At 37.5% G+C, this 25403-nt stretch overlaps 1 protein-coding gene across 4 annotated transcripts in view; it reads left to right on the top strand.

The window, feature by feature from the left end:
• Gpatch2l (G-patch domain containing 2 like) overlaps window positions 1-12683 on the top strand; it is a 58707-nt gene extending 46024 nt beyond the window's left edge. For all 4 annotated transcript variants that reach the window (XM_046440789.2, XM_046440792.2, XM_058577872.1 and 1 more), the window contains one exon: window positions 1334-12683. In XM_046440789.2, the coding sequence (XP_046296745.1) occupies window positions 1334-1494 (161 nt within the window). In that variant the 3' untranslated portion in view covers window positions 1495-12683. The remainder of the gene's footprint in view (window positions 1-1333) is intronic.
• The last annotated feature ends 12720 nt before the right edge of the window (window positions 12684-25403 follow it).

Below are 25403 nucleotides of genomic sequence, written 5' to 3'. Positions count from 1 at the left end.
TCACATATGTGAGGTACTGCCTTCAATCCTCAGTACCAGGGTTGGGTAGAATGCTGGCCTAGCGTGGGTGAGGCCCTGCCTGAATTTAATCCCCACTTCTGCAAAAAATTTTAAATTAAAATTTTAAAAGGGAACACACACACACACACACACACACAAAAACACCAATTTTTTTTGAGGGTTAATGTTTCACTGTGGTGAATTTTATGTTCTGTTAAATATGAATATGTATGCATGAGTTTGTGTGTGGGGGTGTGTGTGTTAGAGTGAGAGAGAGACATAAAGATAGATTTGAACTGTTCATATGTATTTCTTGCTGCTATGGTTGAGATTCCAAATACATTTTACACAGTCATTGATTTTAAAAACTTTTATGTATGTGCTGTAAAGTAAGAGCTTTCAAGATGCTTTTATATTTATTGACTGTAGTAAAAAATTTGTGTTTGAATATGTTTGTGATGTACATGTAAATCTGAAATAAATTCAGGGTATGTTCTGATATTTTCTTTTTTTTCACTGAGGAAAGAAAAAGGGAATACTAGTCATGACCCATTAAGTTAATTTTTCGATTCACATTTGAAAATTACTATTCTAGGTTACATTTCTGAGAGTAGGATTATTGAGTGATAGGGTAAAATTTAAACTTTACTGTATTTTTTTATATTTGTTCTCAATGGAGTGAGTGGTAGCCTGAGGTATGGCATAAAGAGCACAGGATGTAGATCAAGTATCTGTTGCTACTTAACCAGTTTTGTTGAATTACTGAACAAGTTATGTGATCTCTCCATGCCTCAGTTTCTTGATCCAGAAAATGGAAGTGATTATTTATACTTCTGAGAGTTTGCATTAAGAAATAGGGTCATGAGTGTTCAGTATTTAGAGATATATAGTGCCTGGCACTTAAGTGTTCAATAAGTGATGTTTACTACACTATGAATCTGTACTGCCCAATTTATTAATTGGTTCAGTTAAACCCATTTTTCTTTTCAGGTTTTACTTGCCTTTTGGTTTCCATAAAGAAAAAAGAGCCGGTTACCTTGGCACATGCCTGTAATATCAGCTACTTGAAACCAAAAGGCTGAGACAGAAGCATCACAAGACTGAGGCCAGCCTCAGCAAGTTAGGCTGTGTTTCAAAATGGAATGAATGTACATATGCATGAATTGAGTGAGTGAATGAATGAAGGAAAAAACTTTATGGGGCCACTTGGTTAACAGGACACGAAATGTAAGGATTAAAAAAATTTTATTTCCAAATATTTTTCATTCTGATTTCTCATTCTGTTTTGTCTCCCCTTGATTGTTTTCCTTGTTGCTTTTATTGTTGCACCCAGTTCACTTGGATGTGATGGAGCCAGCCACACCAGCAGCACAAGCCCAGAAGACTCCACACCCTGAGTGGTTGGTCAGGACCTCTGCCACAGAGAAAGCCACTGACTCAATTACAGCTACATTTTTTAAAATGCCACAAGAAAAGAGTCCTGGATGCAGCTAGAGAGCACTGTTCACCCACCTGGAGCTGACTTGGTGTTGAAAGAAGCATTAGCCTTCCTAACGTGTAGTCCTTTCCAGTCTTTTTATCACCGGGATGGACGACTCCTCACACAGCTGCAAACTCTTAGAAAATCATGTTGTGGGAATCTTTTTTTTTTTAAGCTAGTGAAGTATTGAGGCAACAATGTAAAGAGAAAAAAAAGAAAAAAAAAAAGGTCATCCTATTATGCCCCATCTGGTACATTATTGCTATCCCACCATTTACCTATAGCTCCATTTACAGAGCTGTTGCCTTTTTTGCAGGTATGTCTTTGTTCTTGAAAAACTGATAACTGCTTTTGCATACCTTTTGTGAAGAGCTTTTAATATCACTTGATGAAGTCCCAAATTTGCAGCCAGTTCCACATTCCTGAATGGAATTGTGTTTGCAGGAGATTAGGTTCACCTTGGAGCCAGGTCTTGATTCATTCAGCGTGCCAATAAGCTGTATGTGTCATGTTCTAAAAAGAGACACCAGCAGTGTGGCCGTTGGGAACTTCAGTTTTTCTGCAGATGATCTAATGGGATCAGCAGCAGCTGCATGGTACTTCACCTCATCTTCAAAGTTTATGTTTTAGTGAAAGAGGACGTATCCATACTTAAAGATGAGGAAGATGGTTTAGGTATACAGCAAACTTAAAATAGTCATGAATTGTGTCTGCTTCATGTTACAGTGTAAGCCTTTATGTTCTAAGTTGGACTTTATTGCTAGTGTTATAAGTCAGTAACCTATAGCAGAAATTTATACTCTATTATAATTATGGCTTTTCGGGGCCATGCTTTGGTGAGAAAAAGAGTCTTTTTGACATACCTTTATAGTTGGCGTGTTTATGACGGCTCAGCTGCATGCAGAGGTAGATATACAGTCGTGCCTGAAGTTGGAAGCTACTTTGTCAAAATGAGGAATAAGTGATTGCCTGGAGCTGCTGGAGAAAAGCCACACTTTCTCAAAAAGTATTATCAAGAGTGTCATTCAGGGGCCTGGTTGACAGAAGGGCTCTTTTTTTTGTACGAATTGAGTGTTTTTACTCTGAAATACATGGAGACTGTTTGTTAAATGCTCACCACTATGGTCACATGGGAGAGGAGCATCCATCCACCCCAGCACCTGGATATTTTCTGTCTTAAAAAGAGGTGCTGAGTGGAGCAGCACCTCCTTCCCCCAAAGTGTGATTCTCTCTTCCTCCCACACAGAATGTAATAGTGGGTTGTTTTATTGTGTACCCTTTAAAAATTGTTGTTCTTATCAGTAGAAACTCTTGGTGAATGAGGTGGGCAGGTGGACAGGTATGAATCTAGTTGAAAAGGGGAACTTGAAGATGAGTTTACATAGCACTTTATGTAAGACTGAGAACATGACAGTTAACCATAACAAGGAAAATGAGGGAGGGGCTGGTGGAGTTCTTGGAATGACTGAAGCCAGCCCAGCACCCTGGGAATCATCCCTGGCTCTCAGGCAGGAGTGAGTGTACCGACAGAAGTCTAAGGCTATACTCAAGAAATATAGAGAATGTAATGTCTGTTGGATATAAAATGGCACTGCTGAATTTTCTTAATGAAGAAGGTAGGTTTTGTGGCCGTGTGCAGTCTCCCCATAGTGGCCAGAGGCACATTAATCCAACCTACATAGTTTGATTTAAGGGAGAAATCTGTGGATATAACTTTTTTGTTAGTGCCAAGCTCTGTGATTCATGCAGAGATTGGTCATGTCATGACCTGGTAAGACCTCTACAGTTCAGGTGCAAAGGTGTTCCAGCATCTTTTTTTAATGACATGTTGCCTACCTTTCTACCTATGATTTAAAATAATTTATATATGCAGCCTTATTTACATTTTAAACATCTCTGTGAAGTTATGCCATTTTACAGAGATGAAAACAGTCATGGAGTTGAGTGACTTGCCTATCACATGACTAAGTCAGGACTAAAATTCCATAGTTTCAGACTTTTCTCCCTTGGGTTATAATCTGTTTTTTCCTTTGTAGACCCAAATAATCAGTCTTAGACCCATGTTTATGAAACAGTTTGCCATGAATGTTTATTATCTTTCTTGGGCATGCTTTGCTATACAGTTTGAATACTTTCAACAGCACTCACTCAAGAATGCAACATCTACCTGTAATAAATGGGAAGATAAAATTAGTTGACTGTGAGAATAGAAATTTAAGCACACAAATACTTTCCAGTACAGGGTGGCAAATTGTGCTTCTCATTTTAAGGTGCTGAATGTTCATGCAAAATTATTAATCAACTTATTCTGCTTGTTTTTTTGTATTAACCAATGCCAGAGGCTTGCCATGGAATCAAGTGTATTTTAAATCTTAAATTTTAATATATAATGTTATAAATTAAGACTAATCTGTTGCCTTTTGAGAAAAGATGTAGTTTCAAAATCAGATTTTGTAATCAGTTTTGAAAAAAAAATGAAAGCAGAACATACTTTGAGAATAATCATGAGCTCACATGTTTGATCTGATCAAAAGTATAACTGAAGCTGAGTTTCATGGTTTTTATTTCTGGGTCTGGCTACACAAATTCTCTGAACTCTGCTCTTATGTGTGTTCCACAATGGGCAGAAGTCAAGACATTATCCACTTGCATGAGGACCATTCATAAAAAAGTAAGTTTTACTTATGAGTTTAGGGGAATTTCACATTGTTTCTCCGATGCAATATTTTAAAGGAAAAACTTAATTTTTGTCAAAACTCTGTTTCACTTTTTGGTAAGGCTTGATGAGAAGAGGAAATTAGTAGCTGTTTACATGTTTCCAAATGTGGAGGAGGCAGAATATAATTTTTACTGAGTGGTAGGTGGTTGGAAAATAGGCCACATTTAGCCTTGAGTTTTTTAGAAATCAATTTCAGTTACAGATTTCAGATAATACTGTTTTTTGGGGCTGTGAAATAGGCTCCAAGCAAGCTAGTTCTTGCAGCCAAATGACCCAAAGCTGAAGTAAAGCTTAATCTGCTGTGCTTGTGGTTGGCATACTTTGTTAAGTAAAGCTCAACACCTAGAACAGTAATTATACTAGTTAAGAATCTCAGATAGTTTAATCTGACATAGCTCTGCATTTCGGGATTAGAGATGCTATGCACATAGCTATATATCATTCTCCCTTGGCCCAGAAAGTTCTGATGCTGCTGAGTTATCCCTGAAGCCACTTGGAGTTGAGAAAGCAAGTGTTGCAACAAAGGAGCTAGACTGGTTCAGTCTTCGCTGATGTGCTGGGTGCTTCACTTGGGCTCTGGGTGAAGGTTCCTGGTGATGCATGATTCATTTTAGGTCTTTGCTTTCTTTGGTTTTCATTACTGTGGTTCCAAGCCACAGTTTCCTACCCCCACTTCCTGGGGGTGAAGGCCGTGTGAAAGTCTCCACATTAGAAGCTATATGCAGTGTCCCGTGTCTTGTGAATCTTACCTGAGCTGAGAGCAGAGTGGCTTACACTAGCAGCTGTGGATGCAATCTGGTTGAGATATAGTTTAGATGGGTCATGGGTTGTGGGATGGTGGCGGGGATAATTTGCTCTTGTCGGCTGCTTTCTTTGCTGATGCTTGAGCTGCCAATTTTACTTGTCAGTATTTCCTTATCTCTTATTCCTCTTAGCAGAATTACTCTTGCAGGCAATGGTCAGTGGAGTTCCTAATCCATCAGAAAACTACAATAGAGGGGCTGAGGTTGGGGCTCACTGGTAGAGCACTCGCCTAGCATGTGTGAGGCACTGGGTTTGATCCTCAGCACCACATAGAAATGAATAAATAAAATAAAGGTATTGTGTCCAAGTATAACTAAAATAATATTTTAAAAAAATAAAAAGAAAAGAAAACTACAATAGAAGGCAAAGGTGAGGAAAATGTTAAGTTCTACCACCAGGCACTAAACAAAGGACACAGATGTGTTCTCCTGGAAACATCACTATGATAGCAAAATAAAGATGATGAGCAATGTTGTTGGAGTGTGGATTATAAGATTTTTAATAAGCCAGGTAAAACAGATTATGGTCAAAAGAAAAAAATTTTGTGTAAATCATTTAGCACAATGGTCAGATTTGGTGACTAAGAAATTTCTAAAGTATAGTATTGGAAGATCCTGATGTAATATTAAAACATTCTTATATTCACTGACCATCTCATCTTGGCGCGATAAAGATGTGGGAAGGCAAAAGGAGAAGGGGAGATGCATAGAGCAGAGGTTTCAGAGTATGGTCCCTAGATTTTGTTTTCATTGGCAGACCTACTGAATCAAAAACAGGATTAGCCCAGCAAGCCTTTAGCTTGCCTTCCTGTGCATGCCAACATCTGAGAACCACAGGCTTTGCCACAATGAAATGTTTTAAATGGTGCCTAAGCTCTGAGGCGCTCTTTTCTTCCCTGTATAAGTAAAGGGATGTTTTGTGTATGCTGCTTTGCAGAAATTATTCATGTCTTCATTTCCCATGTTTTTTCCTCCACGAGCACTTGAAAGATTGGAAATATCGAGAAAGGATGATATGGAGGAGAATGGCATCAAGGCCATATTCAGGTGGACGGAAATAACCTTTTTTAAATGGGTATAAATATAGCAGTAGATTTTTAGCCTTTGAATGATAGTCATTTTCACAATTCATAGTAAAAACATTATTTGTATAAGATACTACCACTTATTGGTTTAACATATTTGTTCATTAAATCTTAGTTTCAAGGGAATATCACGTATCCAGCATGATAATGATGAATCCTTTAAAGTGTGGCTTATAAAAATGAAAAAGTTGGCTGGGTGTGGTGGTGCATGCCTGTATCTCAGTGACTCAGAACACTGAGTCAGGAGGATAGCAAGTTCAAAGCCAGACTTAACAAAGGACTGAGGATGTGGCTTCCTAGTTAAGTGCCCCTGGGTTCAATCCTTGGTACCAAAAAAAAAAAAAAAAAAAGAAAAAGAAAAAAAAAAAAGGAAGGAAAAAACTCCTAGGGTACATTGCATACATATAATCAATATCTGTTCAGTTTTTGGTAATCATCTGCTAATGCTTTATCTCAGTACCTCAGAGCATACAAAAATGAGTTTTCCACAATTCCATTAACATTCTTTTGTCTTTGTTTTACATTGCAGCTAGTTGAGTCTTCAGGGGTTGGAAACTTAACAGCAATATCATGCTATTTCTGTTGTCTGACTCTGGATTCAACATTTCAGAATGATACTGTAATCTTAAAGCTTCGAAAAGACTTAATGACCATTTTTCTATTTTATTTTTAGTAATTAGGCTGGATCCTAGCTTGTTGCCAAAGCCTAGGAAACCGAGTCCCCTTTCAGAAGATAATGTGTGGCTAAGGAGTTCTTGTATTTGCAGAGATGTACTAGGAGTTCTGTAATATGTTTCCTTAGGTGTTTATGATGAGTTGTTTAAATGTCATTTCAATTGTTGCAGTCTACACCAATTTTTCTTTTCCTCCTTAAAGATCAGTTAAAACTACCTCTGGCCAGAAATACTCAGTTTTACTAGAAATTATCAAGAAGCCCCTTATGATATGAATTATGTAGATTAATGTTTTCATTCTCTGAAAGTTGTGACCCTTGCAGCCTGTTCAGTCAAATATTTTTCATTGGAAAAGTGAAAGCAAATATTAGAAAACTTTAAAATGGCCGTGGTAGGTTTAACTTAAAATCAACCTGCTTTGCTGTGTATAGATTCTATATCTTGTTCCTCCTGGTAGTCCATGGAAGAAATTTTATGACCAAGCAAACTGATGCCGCCCCCAAATCATGGTGATTGAGATTGGATTGCTCCGTTTTTAATCTCAGTCAACCCCTCTCCTGTTGGTAGGAGCTTTTACACAGCCATTCCAAATCCTGGTTACCTCCACCTTCTCTGAGGCAGCACTAGGCAGCGCTTCTTGCTCACTCGTCCTCCCATGCACATGTCTTCGCCTGTTCTTACAAGTGCCCATCTTGCCCAGGAGAACCCTTTTCTACCCCTTGCACTCTCACTCTGGCTACAGCCTCTCCACTCACACACAGCTTTACATTCTAATGTGTTAAAAGACTCTCTTCAAACAAAAATTCCTCAGCTCTGAACCCCTGCTACCATTGAAGACCACGGAAGTATACCACCCTTACCTGTGAGTCCACTCATTCTGCAGTCCACTGAAGCAGTGGGTTTTTTTAACCCCAGGTGCATATGGGGATCACCTGGAGAGCATTAATAAAAGCTGAATTCCCCAACTGGACCAATTATATCAGAGAAAGAGGGAACAGACTATTCTTTTAAAAACTGCAGCAAGGGCCGAGAACTACTATAAAACCTGCCTGTTACCCTTGTCACCATTGAAGTTGTTCTTGCTGGGTTCAGCAGTAACTTTTCACTGTGAATATTTAGTCCTTGGGTTGATCTTTATGATGCTGGTGGTGTTAGACTACTTTCTTTATCGGGAGCAAGGTCAGAAAAGGAAGAATTTTAGAAGGAAGTGGTTTGCACTTTCTCCGATTTGCACAAGCAGGCAGATTGGTTGGTAGGTGAGTCCAGCACAGACTGGATGTCTTGTCTCTGATTCTACCTGTTATTTTAATTGATGTCCATAGGCTAATGAATTCCTTTGCCCTACCACCTTAGTGCATCAACTTAAAGCATGGGTTTAGAATGAGGCACTTAGATTCATTAATAATTATTGTAAGCTTTGAGGAAAGCATATTCAGGGTCTCCTATGCTTCTTTACAAGTGCCCATCCTGCCCAGGAGTTTCTCCAAATCATAAGGTAGGATTTGCTAATCAGATTAGAATCTAAGAGATTACCCTGTAGACTAGAGGGTAGAGCTGCTGTTCATGAAAAGTCAGGCTTGAACAGTACCATCCCCCATCACATGCTCTTTTCACTTGTGACTTACTGGGGTTTTAGACACTGGCCCTCCCTCTTGGCCATCTCTGCATGCTGCCCTGGACATGTAGGGGTTCCATTCAGAAGGGACCTTATGTGTACCTGGCTCCTTCAAATTACTAATTTCTAATTCAATATCTAGGGTAGGTGGGTCTGCTTAGTAGTCATGTCCTAGCCGTAGAAAGTGAGAAGCCTTCTGCAGTGTTTAACTTCCACTGGGGATGGGAAACTAGCACTAAACACAGGAAGGTACCTCACATGCGGGACAGCCAAATAAAACGGGTCCACTGGAGTCATTGCCCTAGTCCCTCATTTAGCTGAACACTGGCACTAATCCAATCCTCCTCAGGAACCTCTTAGGGAAGGGAGTAGCTGCCCCAGAGGGGAATATTCTAGGGTCCCTTAGATATATGCCTTTGAAACCACTAGAACCTATCTGCTGTCCTTAATAATGATAATGGAGAATATTTACCAAGTGATTATTATATGCCATCTATAAGCATTTCATTTATTTCTCAACAACTAAGGTTGGTACTTATCCATTTTAAAGTAAGGAAATAGTTACAGATTAACTTGCTCAAAGTCGTAGTTATGAAGTGTCTACCTGGATTCAAGCTCATCTGTTTGATATTAGAGTGACTGATCCCAACCAGTACCTATGCTGCCTCTTCACAATACAAATGAACTGTTGGAGGCCATACGTGGAAGAAATGCACTGTGGGTCATGGGCCCAGGGCCAGGTGTCTATTGAAACCCCTTAAACCTTTGGCTTGTTGCTCCTGGTAGGCTATGTATCCGCTAATTGTGAGTGGATTCATTCTCTCTGTCTACATCATTGAAAGGAAATAGACAATTTCTGGGACATTGTCTTATTACAACCCATTTTTTTTTTTGTTTGTTTGTTTCAAAGGTGGCCAGAGCAAAGGAAAAGACAATAAAATCAAGTCTGTGGCAATAAAAAAGTACTGCCCTGTGCTGGGTGTAGTGGTGCACACTTGTAACCTTAGTATCGTGTGAGGCTGAGGTAGGAGGATTGTGAGTTCAAAGCCAACCTCAGCAACTTAGGGAGACACTGAAAAACAGAAAAGAGAAGTATTGTCCTTTGTGTACTAAGGTTCAACAGATTTCTCAGCCAGAACGACATGTATTTCAAGTTGTTAATGGTAGTGATGGACTGTTAAAAAACATCTTGCTAGACATCTCTTTGCTAGCAAAACAGCTGTCTTAAAGTCTTGGCTTTTAGGAATGCTCTTTATTCAGTGGATGTGTGAAGAATACATTTTATGCCAAACCATACATAATAGGAGCTGAGTACTGTGGAATTCCTGCTTTCATAAAGTTCATAGTCTGATGAGGAAGAGAGTAGAAAAACAAGTATTATGTTGGGGGTTTGTGTGGGAGGAGAATATCAGTATTTTGGCAGTGCAGTTGAGGGCACTTTAATTAAAACTGGGCAGAAGAAGGAGTCAAAAAAACATGACTCTGAGTCTCGAGCAACGAACAGGAGTTAAATGGAGAAGTTGAAGTCTTCCGAGGGTGGAAGCATGCTTTGTTCAGAGCACAGCACATGTTTTGGTGTGGCCAGTATATAAAGCAGGGAGAGGTAGAAGGAACGATGGGCCCTTGTGCTTGAGGTAGATGGTAGTGGCGGGCTGGCTTGTTGATTTGGAGAGCTGTGGTATTTCAGCTGAGTTCAGCTGTGGTTATGGAAACCCTGCTACTGCTTGGCCATTGTGCAAAGCTGGAACTGAGAACTGAACAGGTTTGCATTCCCTTGATCAACTTCCCTGGGAAATAGAACCAGCCCACCTATTGGTAGGAACTACTGATATGTTTAAGATTGAAATGAATTGGGAATAAGATTTATCCCATGACTTGTCTGATTGCCTTACATATTCTAGCATGATACTAGTCTGAGATTATTCCCTTGGAACCACGTACTTGTTTTGGTAGAATTTAATGTACATTGTGATGGTCCTTGTTCCTATACTGTTCTTCAGTAACAAAGTTGTTACTAACTATCTGTAAAGCATTTTTAGTTTGTTTCTCAGTAGTGACAATAAATTTGTGTTGATCCATTTAAACCTTTTCAGTCATTGATATTTTAAGCCTGCATAAAGTACTCCATCCATAGAGTAAAACCAATTCAGCTGGCCCACACTAATCTCTGAACCCTTAATTTCTACCTCGTTAGTACCATGCTGTAAGCAAAGTTTTCTAAGTCCTCTAGAACTAAAAGTGAAATAAGTGTGTTTTTAGTCATTATTTTTGCTGAACAGCTTCTGATTGACCAGCATTTAAATTAGCAGCTTTTGTATATAGAAATAGGAAAATGACTTTTATGCCCCATTATTAAGATAGTAGGGAGAATAAATAATCATTGCTTATAGTAGGGAATTAAGAAATAGAGAATTTTAGGGGATTCTGTGAAAAAGCATTTAAAATAGTTTGCTAGAAGGAAAATTCAGACTGTTAATTATGAGAAAAAAAAACACATGTATACACAACCAAGCCACATAAGTTATTTTTTAAAACTAGAATAAGGCCAAACAAATCTGTCACATTAAAGTAAACTTACCAATAAGTAGAAGACAAAAATATCAAACATTAATTCCATGTTGTAAGATTCAGAATGGTTCAGAAAGGTTGAGCAAGATAAACCAATAAGAAAACCAGTGGTAGATTTTAATATCAGAAAAGGTTGAACTAAAGAAGAATTAAAAGAGAAAAAGAGCATTATATAATGTGAAAGAAGGCACTTAACACTGAAAATATAATAGATACCTGAATAAATAACAGAATAGCCATTCATATATTACCAACCATAGGAGATAAGGAAGAAACATACAATGTTAGAGATTTTAATGCAATCATCAATTCATGACAGATCAAGTGATAAAAACTAGAACATGGGAACATTTAAATAAAGTATTTTATATATTTAGACTGTGCCCTAAAACAGTGACTACACCTTATTTTCAAGTGTTCATGAACTTTTCCCCCTAATTTATTGTATATTGTATATACATAAATTCCAGAATGGAGAAGTAGTACCAATGGCATTTAGTGATATGAATGCAATAGAATATAACTGGAAAACAATGTCCATCTGCAATCTAAAGTGTTTTTAAGCTCTTGAACTTGGATTGAAGAGGAACTGCAAAGCATTAAAGAGCATTATTTTATACCTAAAAATACACTTGTTCCTATCAGATTCAAATGAAGCAGTGCCTAGAAGAAAATTCATAGCCCTAATATTGTGTACCAAAAAAATTAAAAATTTAAACACACTGCTCAAGATATTAGGAAAAAGATGCAAAATGACTCTTTTAAAAGACAAAAAGTAAAGATAAGAAATTAATTTTTTAAATGGGAAGATAGATTTTAATAGAGCTCATTTTAAAAAATATGTGATAAAATGATAACAGAACACAGGTGAAATAAGGTAGAACCATGAGACATTAAAATGGATTGAGTCATAAATTATACTTTGCCCAACTATATGCAAATAATTTTGAAAACTTGGGCTAGAGGATAATTTTTTAAGGAAAATATAATTTGCCAAAAATGACTTGGAAAGAGAGAAGTCTAATGTACTGATTATTATGAAAGAAATAAAAGTATTATTTGTATTAATATGACATACCTCAAATGACCCTCTCAAAAAAATACATACATATATATATATATATATATATATATATGGAAAAATTTTAAAAACTTTTTGTTGTATTAGTTTTCAGCAAGAAATAGAATTTATTTGAAAGATGTGTATTTTAGAGTCCAAGCAAAAGTTCAGTCAGTATTGAAGTAAGAACAGTTAAGGGAACATGAGCGGTGATGATTTATGGTCCTTCTCGTGTCCACATTAGTGTGACACAGAGCCTCCTCTTGACATTTCTTAAGCCCTTCTCCCAGCTTCTCCTAATGTTAACTACCCATGTTGCAGTTATCAAACTAGGAAATTAACATTGACACAATCCTATGAACTACATACTTTATTAGAATTCACCAGTTTTCTCACTAATGTTCTTTTTTTCTGGCTCAGGATTCAGTGCAAGATCCATATGTACTTGTGTTTTCTGGGATTGATATTCTGCTCCATGGTCTACTTGTCTACTTTTGACAGACCACACTGTTGAATTTTAGAGACTTTAATAATATGTTTTAATGACCAGTAGAGTTCATCCCATTTGTAATTTTTCTCTTTTAGTGTGTTCCTGCCTATTCTTACATGTTTATTTTTCCATATGAAATTTAGTATCAACTTGTCTGACTCCATTAAAATAAAGTGTGTTGGATTTTTATTGATATTGTTTTGCTGTTAACTAATTAAGGTGAACTGACCCCTTTGCCATGACCCCAAACACATCTCCAAGAACAGAGGATGTGTTTTCATTTGTTCAAGTCTATCTTTTTGGTAGTATTTTAAAATATCCCTTTTATAGGTGTTGTGCACTTCTAGTTAACTTTATCCCTGAATATTTAAGTCTCTTTATTTCTGGTAAGTGGGAGATTTTCTCTGCCTTTTTATTTTCTAACTGGTTATATAGGGAAAAAATATATATATATATATATATATATATATATATATATATATTATATAATGAATAATATTGATTTTTGTATCTAATTTTATACCCTGCCTCTTTACTAAATTGTTTTACTGTTTGGATTAGTTGTATCATTGATCCCCAGTGTTAATTTTTTTTTTTCCTAAGTGCACATAAGAAATGAAAGCATGGGAATGTGTCTTAGTGGAGAGTACTTGCCTAGCCTGTATAGGACTTTGGTTTGATCCCTAGTGCCACAAAAAAACAAATACACACACAAAAAGAAGAACTTCCACAGATAGTCATGTAGCATATAAATAACTGTTAAAAACCACAACCAAAGAAGGAAATATTATAGATATGACAGATTAAAATATTAATAAAATAATACCATGATCAACCTTACCCAATGAATTTGAAAACTTAGTGAAAGGGACAAATTCCCAGGCAAAAATATAGTTTACCAAAATTCAATCAGAAAGGAAAAGCTTGATCAGTCCTATAACATTAAACAAATCTAATCAGTAGTTTAAAAAATCTGGGACTGTGTAGAAAGATTTTAAGTGATCCTTAAAATATTATCAGTTCTTTTTCTGGAGCTGAACATTTATTGATGATAAGGTTCATTTGGTAGAACAAATGTGCAAGACTAGTACGAAACAGCCCTGAAAAGGCCTGGGAAGGGGAGGGCTTGTTCTATAATGTACTAAAGTGTGAAACCTGTAACTGAGTGTGATGTAGGCATAGAATAGATAGATGAATGGACCAAAAGAAGCAATTCAGAAATAGGCCCAATTGCATGTGAATATTCAGGATAAAATAAAAGTCCAAAGTCAATGGGGGAGAAGATAGACTATAAGAGAGAATGGTGTTGAGGTAATGGGATAGACTTCTATAGCTCTATAGAGATCTACAGCCACCTAGACAAAGTTAGATCTGTTTCTCATGCTATGACAGGATAATCTTCAATTGATTAGAGATTTGTACAGTTTTAACCACAGAAGTACTAGAGAAGAAACAGATGAATTCCTTAGTAACAGGGGTCAGTCAGCTATGGCCTGTGGGCCAAACTGTGCCCAAGGGACATTGTGAGCTGCTATGGTCTAAGAATGACTTTTGCACATTTAAATGATTCAGTAAAAGGAGGACATGAGACAGAGACATTGTATGGTTGCAAGCCCTAAAATATTTACTATCTGACCTATAAAAAAGAGATGATTCTGTAGCCGGGGAGTGGATCCCCCTCCCTCACACACACACACTTATTGTGAGCTATTGTGTAATAATGCCACCCAGCTCAGCTGATGGAGCTATGCTCCAGGGTCTCCTTCCCCTTGGGCGAGTTAGGAAATGGGCTCTGTAGCTTTGGTGTGGAAGGTATTGTAAATTCATATAGTTAAGGGTACAGATACAGGGGAGGGTGAGGGATTAGGGCCAAAATATAATCCCCTATACCAAATACTACTTAAAATGCAGATGCAATCAGATACATTTGACTTCATTCAAAAAAACAAAACAAAACAAAAAAAAAAAACTCTTACATGCACATATACTGTAAGCAAGACAAAATAAAGCTATAACTTATAAACATGTTTGCAATTTATGTCACAAATTATTGGCACATTATTCATATATAAAGATTCTTTTTATGGTCCTGGGGATTGAACCCAGCGGCCCTCTTAGCTACATCCTAGCCCTTTTAATTTTTTATTTTGAGTCAGGGTTTCACTAAGTTGCCCAGGCTGACCTGGAACTTAGGATCTTCCTGCCTCTGCCTCCTGAATCAGTGGGATTATAGACCTGCATCACTGTACCCAGTTTAATAACTTCCAAAAATAGAGGATATTCTATAGGGAAAAAATGGGGAAGAGATATGAACAGACTATTCATGGGAAAAAATGCAAATAATTCTTAAATCGATGCTCAACTTTCCATATAGTTAGTACAAAACCTAATGGGTGGATATTCTTATTATCCCCATTTTAAAAGAAACAGAGTCATAAGAGGTAAAGTGTTTTGCCTGAACACAAATAAATGGTGGTGCTAGGATCTGAACCAAGTCAGAAGGCTCTAGATAAAAGCAATTCACCATGACTAAGTGACGTTTATTTCAGGAATGCAAGGATCATTTAATATTAGGAATAGCTGGGTGTTTCCTTAATATAATAAAATATATTTATCTCAATCAGAAGTCAGCGTTGTGCTTAATTGAGAATACTAGAAGCAATTTCATTAAAGCCAGGAACAAGACAAAGATGTCCACTAATCATCACCATTATTTAAAATTGTTCTGCAGGTCTTAAAACAATTAGACAAGAGAAAGAAATTAAAAGGGAAGAGAGAATAAAATTATAATTTTCAGATGACATGATTAGATTGTTTACCTAGAACCTAAAGAGGACTAACCCAAAACTTACAATGTAAGAATTTAATAATTTTCAGAAATAAATAATTTTTGTATATACAACGTCCAATTCCATGCTGTATGGGAAGAAAATTTCTTTTTAAAATAGCGGAAGAAAGCTTAAAGAACAAAATTCTTAGAAATGAACTTACAGTATTTATAGACAACTTTAAAATGCAAATGAGGAACACAAAACAAGACCCCAAAAAATGGAAAGACATACCAGATTCTTACATAGGAATGATCAGTATCATGAGTATTAATTCCCTTTAGTTAATCTATAAATTTAATGAGGTCTCCAGTAAGTATACCAGTAGGAGTTTTTTTTTAAGTTATATAAGATGATTTTTATAGAAAAATAAATAAGTGTGAATAACCAAGATGGAGATGGTTAATAGACTAACTCTTCTAGACATTTAAATTGATAACACCTATAGCAACTAACACAGTGTGGTAATAACTTGTGACTAGACAGATGAGGAGAATAGAACAGTTCAGAAATAGATCTAAATACATATGGGAATTGAGGATATGATAAAGATAGCTTTTCAATGGGGCAGGGGGAGATTATTCAGTAAATTGGGTAAGGACCACTGTGTAGTGCTCTGCAAAATGGTTAATTTGGATCCATATATCACTCCTTACACCAAACAAACTGCATACAGACCAGACATTTAGACATTAAATGAAATTCAAAAAGCACTAGGAAAAAATGAAATTCTTTTATAACCTAAGATTTGGAAGCCCTGTGTGATGCAAAACCCAGAAGCCATAAAAGAAAACATAGCTGGATTAGATTTCATAAAAAAGTTTCTTCATGATAATAGTAAAATAAGCAAATGCAAATGAGAACCATGGAAAAATATTTGTAATTCCATCAAGATGAGCAGCTAATTTATCTAACATAGAAGAGCCCCACCAAATCAAAAAGAAATAGATAAGCAATCATATGTAAAATTGAGCCAAGAAAATTAATAGAGACATTTCATAGAAGAGATAATACAAATAACCCTTAAGCATATTAAAATGTTTAATAATAAGAGAAAACTTTTACCTATTAATAATAATAAAATTTGATAATGCACTATAATAGCAAGCATGTGGCTAAAACGTGTGAGGCCCTGGTTTTGATCCCCAGCACTGTGGATGAGAAAAAAGACATAACAAAACTTGAACAATTAAAAATGGCTAAAAAATCAGTTTGTTTCAAGAAGTAGAAGAAGAATAGCAGCAAATCCAGCAGTTGATTCTTTGAGATGACTAATAAAATTGGCAAGCCTCTAACAGAACTGATCAAAAACAATAATGGCAGACAGTGAAGAAAGCAAGCCACAGACTGGTAGAAAATATTTGCAAAAGATACTTCTTATAAAGGTCTATTATCCAAAACAGAATTTTTAGCAGGGCACAGTGACACATCCCTATAATCCCAGCTATTTTAAGAGGCTTGAGGCAGAAGGATCATGAATTCAAGTCTAACCTGGGCAACACAGTTAGACCTTGTCTAATAATAATAAATAATTATTAACAATAACAAATAAAAACAAAAGATGAAAGAGAACTCTTGAAACTCAACAATAAGAAAATAACCAGATATAAAAATGAGAAAAGATCTAAACAGACACTTCATTAAAAAGACATACAGATGGCAAATCAGTACATGATAAGATGCTTATGATATATCATTAGGAAATTGCAAATAAAAACATAATGAAATACCATTGCAGTGGTAAGTATCAAAAACACTGACAAAATCAAATGCTAGTGAGGATGTGGAGCAATAGGAATGTCCATTCATTGTGGAGAGTAAAAATGGCATAGCCACTATGTTCCACAGTTGTCAGTTTCTTATAAAATGAAGTGGACTCTTACCATTTGGTGTGGAAATTGGTACTTATCCAAATGAGCTAAAAACTCATATCTACATGAAAACCTGCACTTGGGTATGTATAGCTGCTTAATTCATAATTGCCAGACTTGGAAGCAATTAAGATGTCTTTTAGTAGGTACGTCCACACAATGCAATATTATTTGGTGCTATGAAGAAGTATGCTATCAAGCCATGAAAAGACATGGAGGAAATTTAAATCCATATTTTTGAGAGAAGCTACTTAGAAAAGTCTAAATATACTGTATGACTCCAATCTCATGACATTCTAGAAAAGACAAAGCAATGGAGACTGTTTTTGCCAGGGGTAAGGAGGTGTAAAAGATGAAAAAGTGGAGCACAGAGGAATTTTAGGGTAGTGACAATACCTCCATATGATTCTATAATGTAGATAATTGTCATTATCACATTTTTAAAATCCATAAAATGTATAACAACAAGAGTGAGCCTTAGTATAAACTATGGACTCTAGGTGGTAATGAAGTTTCATTACAGGTTCGTCAACCATAAAAAATATACCACTCTGGTGAGGAATGTCAACAGAGGAGGAGTCTGTGTGTATGGGGAAAGGGAGTATGTGTGAATTCTACTTTCAGCTCAGTTTATCTGTGAGCTGCTCTAAAAAATAAGGTCTGTTAATAAGAAAGAAAGAAAGAAGTCACAAATTACCATAAGATGGTACAGAGAACGTTATATCAGTAAATTTAAACATCCAAAATAGATGGTATTCCTCAAAAAGCATAATTTAACAATGTAAGAATAAATAGAAAATTTAAATGGTTTACATCTATTTAAGGAGTTGAATTTATAACTAAAACTTTTGCACAAACCTCCAAGTCCATATTCTTCACTAGTTAATTCTTTTCAACACTTAAATAAATGACACTAATCTTATATAAACTCTTATCGCCATCTATCCAAGCTGGCGACCTAATGATGGGTTCATTCACAAAATCTGACTACACCAATAACTTAAGAAAACAAAAAAGAAAGCACACAAACACACAGAAGTACCTTTTCAATAATCTGGGGATGGCTCTTGCGACCTTAAGGGTCCATGGAAAAAGAGCGAGCCACTGGAATTCTTTATTCTTATATAGAATAAAGGCAGAAGGAGTAGGATTACAAGGGAACTTGTAACTCAACCCCAGCAGGTATGCCTGTGCTGGAGCCATGCCTTGTTATTCAAGTCACTATGGAATATAATAATTGGTCAGAGCCCCCTGCGTCAAGACTTAAAGGTGTGTTCATCCAGGGCAGCTCCTGACAAACTCTTCCAAATAATAGGAAAAGAAAAATAATCTTCAATTCATTTTGAGACCACCATAATTTTAATATCAAAGTGTGACAAGTCTGTTATAAGAAAGGAAAATTCTAGGTCAGCACCTCTCATGATCATTCTCATAAATATCTTAAAAAAATAACCACAAGTAAGGTCTAATGTTAAGATTAATTTTAAGAATGTAACATTGACTTAATATTACACAATCAATATTTTCTTTTTTTAAAAGAGAGAGAGAATTTTTTAATATTTATTTTTTAGTTTTTGGTGGACACAACATCTTTATTTTATTTTTATGTGGTGCTGAGGATCGAACCCAGCGCCCCGCGCATGCCAGGCAAGCGCGCTACCGCTTGAGCTATATCCCCAGCTCACACAATATTTTCAACAGATCACTTGAGACGACCAGATATCCACATGCAAATAATGAAGTTAGATTCCTCCTGACATATGCAAAATTAATTCAAAGTGGTTTAAAGACTTATATGTAAGTGCTAATACCATAAAACTCTTAGAAGAAAACATAGGCATAAGTCTTTATGGAATTGAATGAAGCAGTGGATTTTTAGATATGATACCAAAAGCAGAAGCTACCAAAGTTTTATCAAACTTCATAAAAACTTAAAGCTTGTGCTCAAAAAGACACTAGCAAGAAAATTAGGGGTCAGAGTATAATTCAGTAGTAGAACACTTGCTCAGCTGTTCCAAAGCCTTCAATTCAATCCCCAGTACTGGGAAAACACACACACACACGGAGAAAATATTGGCAAATTATATAAGGGTCTGGAATCTAGAACACATACAGAATATGACTCAGCAACAAAAAGGTAAATAACCCAATTTTAAAATAGGAAAAGGGCTTGAATAAACATTTTTTCCAAAGATGATATACAAATGGCCAATAAGCGTATGAAAGATGCTCAGTATTATTAATCATTAGGAAAATGCATCAAAACCAGAAGATACCTTTTTATACCCACTCCAAGGTATATATTCAAGAGAATTGAAAACATATGTCCCCGTAGGAAGTTGTGCACAAGTGTTCATACCAAAATTATTTAATTGTCTGTCAACTACTGAGTGGATAAATGAAGTGTGGTGTATCTACACAATAGAACATTATTCAGCTACAAAAAGGAATGAAGTACTGATTCATACTACAGCATGGATATAGAGGATATATGCTAAGTTTTGAGAACAGCCAGACTCAAAATGGCACATGTTATATGATTCCTCCTATATGAAATGTCCAGAACAGGCAAATTCATAGAGACAGAAGGTAAACTAGTAGTTTCCAGCGGCAGGGGCAAGGTGAATGAGCAGTGAGTACTAAGAGGGCTGGGGTTTGGGTTCTGGAACTGGATATGGTGACACATGCCTCTAATCCTAGTAATTCAGGGGGCTGAGGCAGGAGGATCATATGTTCAAGGCCAGCATTACAACTTAGTGAGATCCTGTCTCAAAATAAATATAAAAAGGACTGGGGATGTAGCTCAGTGGTAGAGTGTCTCTTGGTTCAAACCCCAGTACAAAAATTAAATATTCATGATGGAATTAAATAGTTCTGATGATTGGACAACTTTGTGAATATATGGAAAATTACTGAATTTTACTATCTGAAAAGATAAATTTTATGATATATTAATTAAATCTCAGTTTTACATTAATATATTTTACTTAGCATTATAAGAAGAAAAATAAAGTTATCTCAAAAAAATGATGGAAGAAAACATAATTTAGCAAAACAAATACTTAACTTATAATAAACACTAGGAATACGTGTAAACTTCCTTAAACTGGCAAGATAGATAATCAATAAAAAATCTTACAGAACCATCATAGTTGATAGTGAGATATCAGAAGCTTTCCCCCGAGATAGGAATGCCTCCTATTACTACTAATATTTAACATTCTAACCATTACAATAAGACAAGGAAAAAAGTTATAGACTGTAAAGGAAAGAAATAAAACTGTCCTGATTCACAAATGATATGATTGTTTAGGTAAAAAATCCAAAAGTATCTACAGTTAATCTATTATATTTATTAGAAATAAGTAAATTTAGGCTGGGGCCGTGGCTCAGCAGTAATGCACTTGCCTGGCATGTGTGAGACACTGCGTTCGATTCTCAGCACCACATATAAATAAATAAAGGTCTATCAACAACTAGAAAAATATTTTAAAAAAAGAAAGAAAGAAATTTAAAAGGCCAGTGGATTCAGTCATTATACAAAATCACTTATATTCCTCTGTATCTGCAATAAATAATTCTAAAATGAAAAATTTGAATACCATTTACAATAGTACCAAAGATATAAAATACTGGCAATAGACCTAATAAAATATGTGAAAAAAGCTTTTATTAAAAAATTATAGGAAGGAAATAAAGAAGACCTAAATAATAGATCTGTTGATTTATGAATTAATTGAAAAGTTCACTATTCTGAAGATGTCAGTTTTTTTCCAAATTGGTCTATTGCGTCACTGAAATCCCTGTAAAACTTATAGCAGATATTTTGGGGGAAATTAACAAGCTGATTCTAAAGTTTAATTAAAATGTTAAAGACCAGGAATAACAAGACAGCGTTGCAGGAACAAAGCTGGAAGACTTACTGCCAGGTATTAAGATTTCTTATGTTATAGCAATTGATATCATGTTGTATGGGTGCAAGGATAGACAGATACACCAAAGGAACAGAAAAGAGTCCAGAAACTGTCCCACATGCATGGAGTCACTTGACTGAGGACAAAAGTGATGATGTGGTGCCGTGAAGAATGCTTGACCTTTCCAATAGGCTCTGCTGACTCAGGCGGACGGTCATTTGTAATATGAATCTCGATCCCTATTTTCACAACTTAAACATGACCGAGTCTGCTACATTGCATAAATAAGGGCAAGCAATAAAGCTTGCAGGAAAAGATCTTCATTACTTTTGAGGTAGGGAAAGACTTCTTAAAATACAAAAAGCACTATCCCCCCCCCCCAAAAAGACATTCTTTGGATTGTATTAACATTAAATTTTCTTTCATTTATCAAAAACCCCTATAAGATTTAAAAGACAAACCTTAGAGTAGGAGATTCCATCTGCAATACATTTGCCTGACAAAGGACTTTCATCCAGAATCTATTTTTCAAACTATTACAAATTAAGCAAATAAGTCAACAGAATAATGGGCAAATGAGCTGCAGAATCCATTACAAAAAAGAATATTCAAATGGACAATAAATATATGAAAAAGTGCCTAAACATCATTAGCCATCAATAAAATGCAAATTAAAATGACAGTGTGATGTGTGATACTACTACACACTCAACAGGATGGCTGAAATTAAAAAAAAAAAAAAAATCACACCACTGGACTAGAAAGAAGGCCAAGCAACAGATGCTTCCATATTCGACTGGCCAGGGTGTTCATTGGTACAACAATCTTGGAAAGGTTTTTGGCAATGTCCATTAAACATATGCAAACCCAGTGCATTAGAACCCATTCTTAAGTATACACCCAATAGAGATCTCTACCTACACATGTGCACCGGGTCACACAGAGCGAATGGACACACTGGGAATGGCATCAGTGCCCATCAACAGGTGACGAATTCATAAACCATGGTATGTTCGTACCATAGAAAGTATACAGGAAGGAAGGTAAACAAATCATACGCAGCAACATGGCGAACCTCAGAAATACAGTGCTCAGGAAAGTAGCCACAGAGGAGAACACAGATTATTTAAGATCCAAACCGTAACACTTACATAAGGTTAAGAACAAGTGTCATGGTTTGGATCTTAAATGTTCCGCCAAAGGCCCATGTGCTAAAGGCACGGGTGCCAGCCTGGGCCCTGCTGGGAGGTGCTGGGACCTTGAGAACGTGGTGCCTTGGCTCAGTCATTTTACCATCATTGTAAGAAAGCACATGAGATAATCCATTTATAAGTAAGGAAGATTTATTTTGGTTCACGGCTTCAGAGATTTCAGCCCATGCTTGGTTGCCTTGTGCTTTGGGGCCATGGCAGGGCAGCGGGTTTTCGGGGGGAACACATGGTAGAGCAAAACTTGCTCATGGTGACCGAGAAGGAAAAAGAGTGAGAAAGGGGCCAGAGTCCCAACATCCCCTCCAATGACATGTCCCAGTGACCTACTTCCTCATTGTGGTAACCTGCAGTGCCACAGGCTAGCAACCAAGCATTTAGCATGAGCCTGTGGGGGACAGATCAGATCTGAGCCATAAGAGGCGGGAAGTAAGGTCGCTGGGGGCAAGCCCTTCAAGGGGACATTGCAACCCTGGCTCTTTCCTGCCTTGCTGTTTTCTTCCCTGTTACCGTGAGACAAACAGGTCTCTTTCACCTTGTGCTCCCGCCATTATGTACTGTACAGGGCCAAGTGAACATGGACTGAAACCTCTGAAATCAGGAGTCAAAAATAAACTTTTCCTCCTTATAAGTTGCTTATCTCAGGAATTTCGTCACAGTTAAATAAAGCTGACTAACACAACTAGCAAAACTGAACTTTGCTGTGATAAATCAGGGTCATCCTGTGCGTAGGTGTGAACAGTAACTGGACAGATACAGAAGGACCCTGGAAATTGAGGTAAAGCTCTGTGCCTTGGTCTGTGGGATGTGTTTAAGAATGTTCTGAATATGTCTCCACAGTTCATGGGTTGGAAACTCAATGCCCAATGCACCAATATGGGGAGGTGGGCCTAAAGGACATATTTGGGTCATGAAGCCTTCACCCTCATGTCTTGGTTAATGTCACTATCAAAAGGGACTTTGGGGCTGAGTCCAATCCCTCTGCCTTCTACCATGTGAGGTTGCAGCAAGAAGGTCCTCACAGCTGCCAGAATGCTGAGCTTAGAATTTCCAGCTTCTAGAACTGAGAGTCAGTCAATTTCTCTTCTTACAAGTTAGTCTCAGGTATTTTATTATAACAACACAAATGGACCAAGTTCTCTTTGTGAAAATTCATGAAGCTATACGCTTTTAATTGTGCTTTTTTTCCCCAGAAGTATGTTGTTTTTAATGAAAAATAACAAATTGTGTGTGTGTGTGTGTGTGTGTGTGTTTGTGGGGGGAGGGTACCAGGGATTGAACTCAGGGCACTCAACCACTAAGCCACATCCCCAGCTCTATTTTGTATATTTTTATTTAGAGACAGGGTCTCACTGAGTTGCTTAGTGCCTCACTTTTGCTGAGGCTGGCTTTGAACTCGTATCCTCCTATCTCAGCCTCCAGAGCCACAGAGATTATAGGCATGTGACACGGCACCGGCACAGGCACCAGCACCGGCTGGATAAGTGTTTGTGAATGCAGGGAATGTGCGAGAGCTTGGACAGGCGTCTACAGGCCCGCTACCCCCCACCCCAAGCCCAGGCCCTGGGCTGGAAGTGCGGCACAGAGGCTTCCTCCTGGGCTCTCTCAGGGGTCCTCTGGCCATTTGTTTCAGGGATCCTTGAGAGCCCCTGCTGTTTCTTTTACAACAGGTCACAAAGCCATTTGTCATCCCACATGTTGTTTGAAAAGGAACTTTGTACAGCGAAGCACATGGGGCTCCTGACCTCTGGTCTGGCCAGCATCTGTTCTCATCCAGGAACTTCCCCTTCCCACCCAGCAAAACCCCTGGTGTGGGACAAATGGCTGCCCATGGAGGCCTTTAGCACCCTTCTTCCCCTAATCTCAGAGGACCTGGGCTCCCGTCTGGCCAGTGTGGAGTGGATAAAGGAGTCAGGCAGCAGGGGAGTGACTGTGAGTGACTGGTGGGTTAGATCCCAAACCATGAGGTGGATCCCTGAGGGTGGGGAATCCAGGGTGCATAGAGATGCAGTCTCCAGACCATTCTAAGATGTTCATATTCCACAGCCCCAGTGGCAGCATCCTTGCAGATTGTTTGTGAATTGAGTAGCATCAAATGGATCATGTTCTGCTATGACCAATGTTTTCAAGATATTAAAAGATCCTATACATTTAGAATTGCTTTGGACAAAGTTCTACTTGTAAGAACTCGCTTAGAATTAATATCCACAATGGGTAGTGTATTAGTCCGTTTTTTATTATTGTACAAAATACCAGAGGCAGGCTAACTTTATAAAGAAAAGAGGTTTGCTTTGGCTCACAGTTGCAGAGGTGCAAGTTAATGAGGTGGTGGCTTTCTTGCTGGCAGAGTCCTGAGCAGCATAGGGCATCACTTGGCAAGACAGGAGGTATGTGTATGTGTCTTTTCTGGTCTCTTGCCTTTTTCTTGTACAGTTATCAGTATTTATTCAATCGTAGGGACTCAACCCTAATGATGTTGTCTCAGCCTAATCACCTCTTAATGGGCCACCTCTAAACATAATAGGATCAACTTTCCACCCTCCTAATTCACCACAATGGGGGTTAAATTTCAATACGTGACCCCTTGGGGGACACACTCAAACCCTATCAAATCATGGCAGCCAGGTGTGTAAAACACGAATTAATTCTCTCTACAAGCAGTAAACGGAAAGTTGACCTGGTACAGCTTCTCCCAGACAGAGGGCTCAGTCCATGATGCCTGGCCCCCGAGAGCAAGAAAAATGAGAAAACCTATTCATCTCCTCCCCAGAGGCAACCTCTTCACTAAGGGGCTAGCAATAGACAGTCCTGGCAGTTTCCAGAAGCAACAGTGTGTTGTGGTTGGTGCGGCTGCAGGCCTGAGCGGCTAAAAGCTGATTAGGAAGCCCTGTCGGAAATGATGGCTGAGTCTGGCTCTGGGAACCTGGATGTTACTGTTTTGCATCCCCCATTGAAAAGATCATTAGGTAGTTTTGCTTCCTCTTCACCCTGAGATCCCGGAGGCAACAGAACTTCCCCTTCTGTCACATCCAAGATTCTCAAGAGTTTTGTTTTGAATGTTGAGTTCCTTCTGGGGAAGGGGGAACAT

Source organism: Marmota monax, unplaced genomic scaffold (genome assembly GCF_021218885.2).
Source record: "Marmota monax isolate L192 unplaced genomic scaffold, Marmota_monax_Labrador192_F-V1.1 WCK01_AAM20220418_F8-fsc00017, whole genome shotgun sequence".
Lineage (NCBI taxonomy): Eukaryota > Metazoa > Chordata > Mammalia > Rodentia > Sciuridae > Marmota > Marmota monax.
This window is presented reverse-complemented; position numbering and strand designations above follow the sequence as displayed.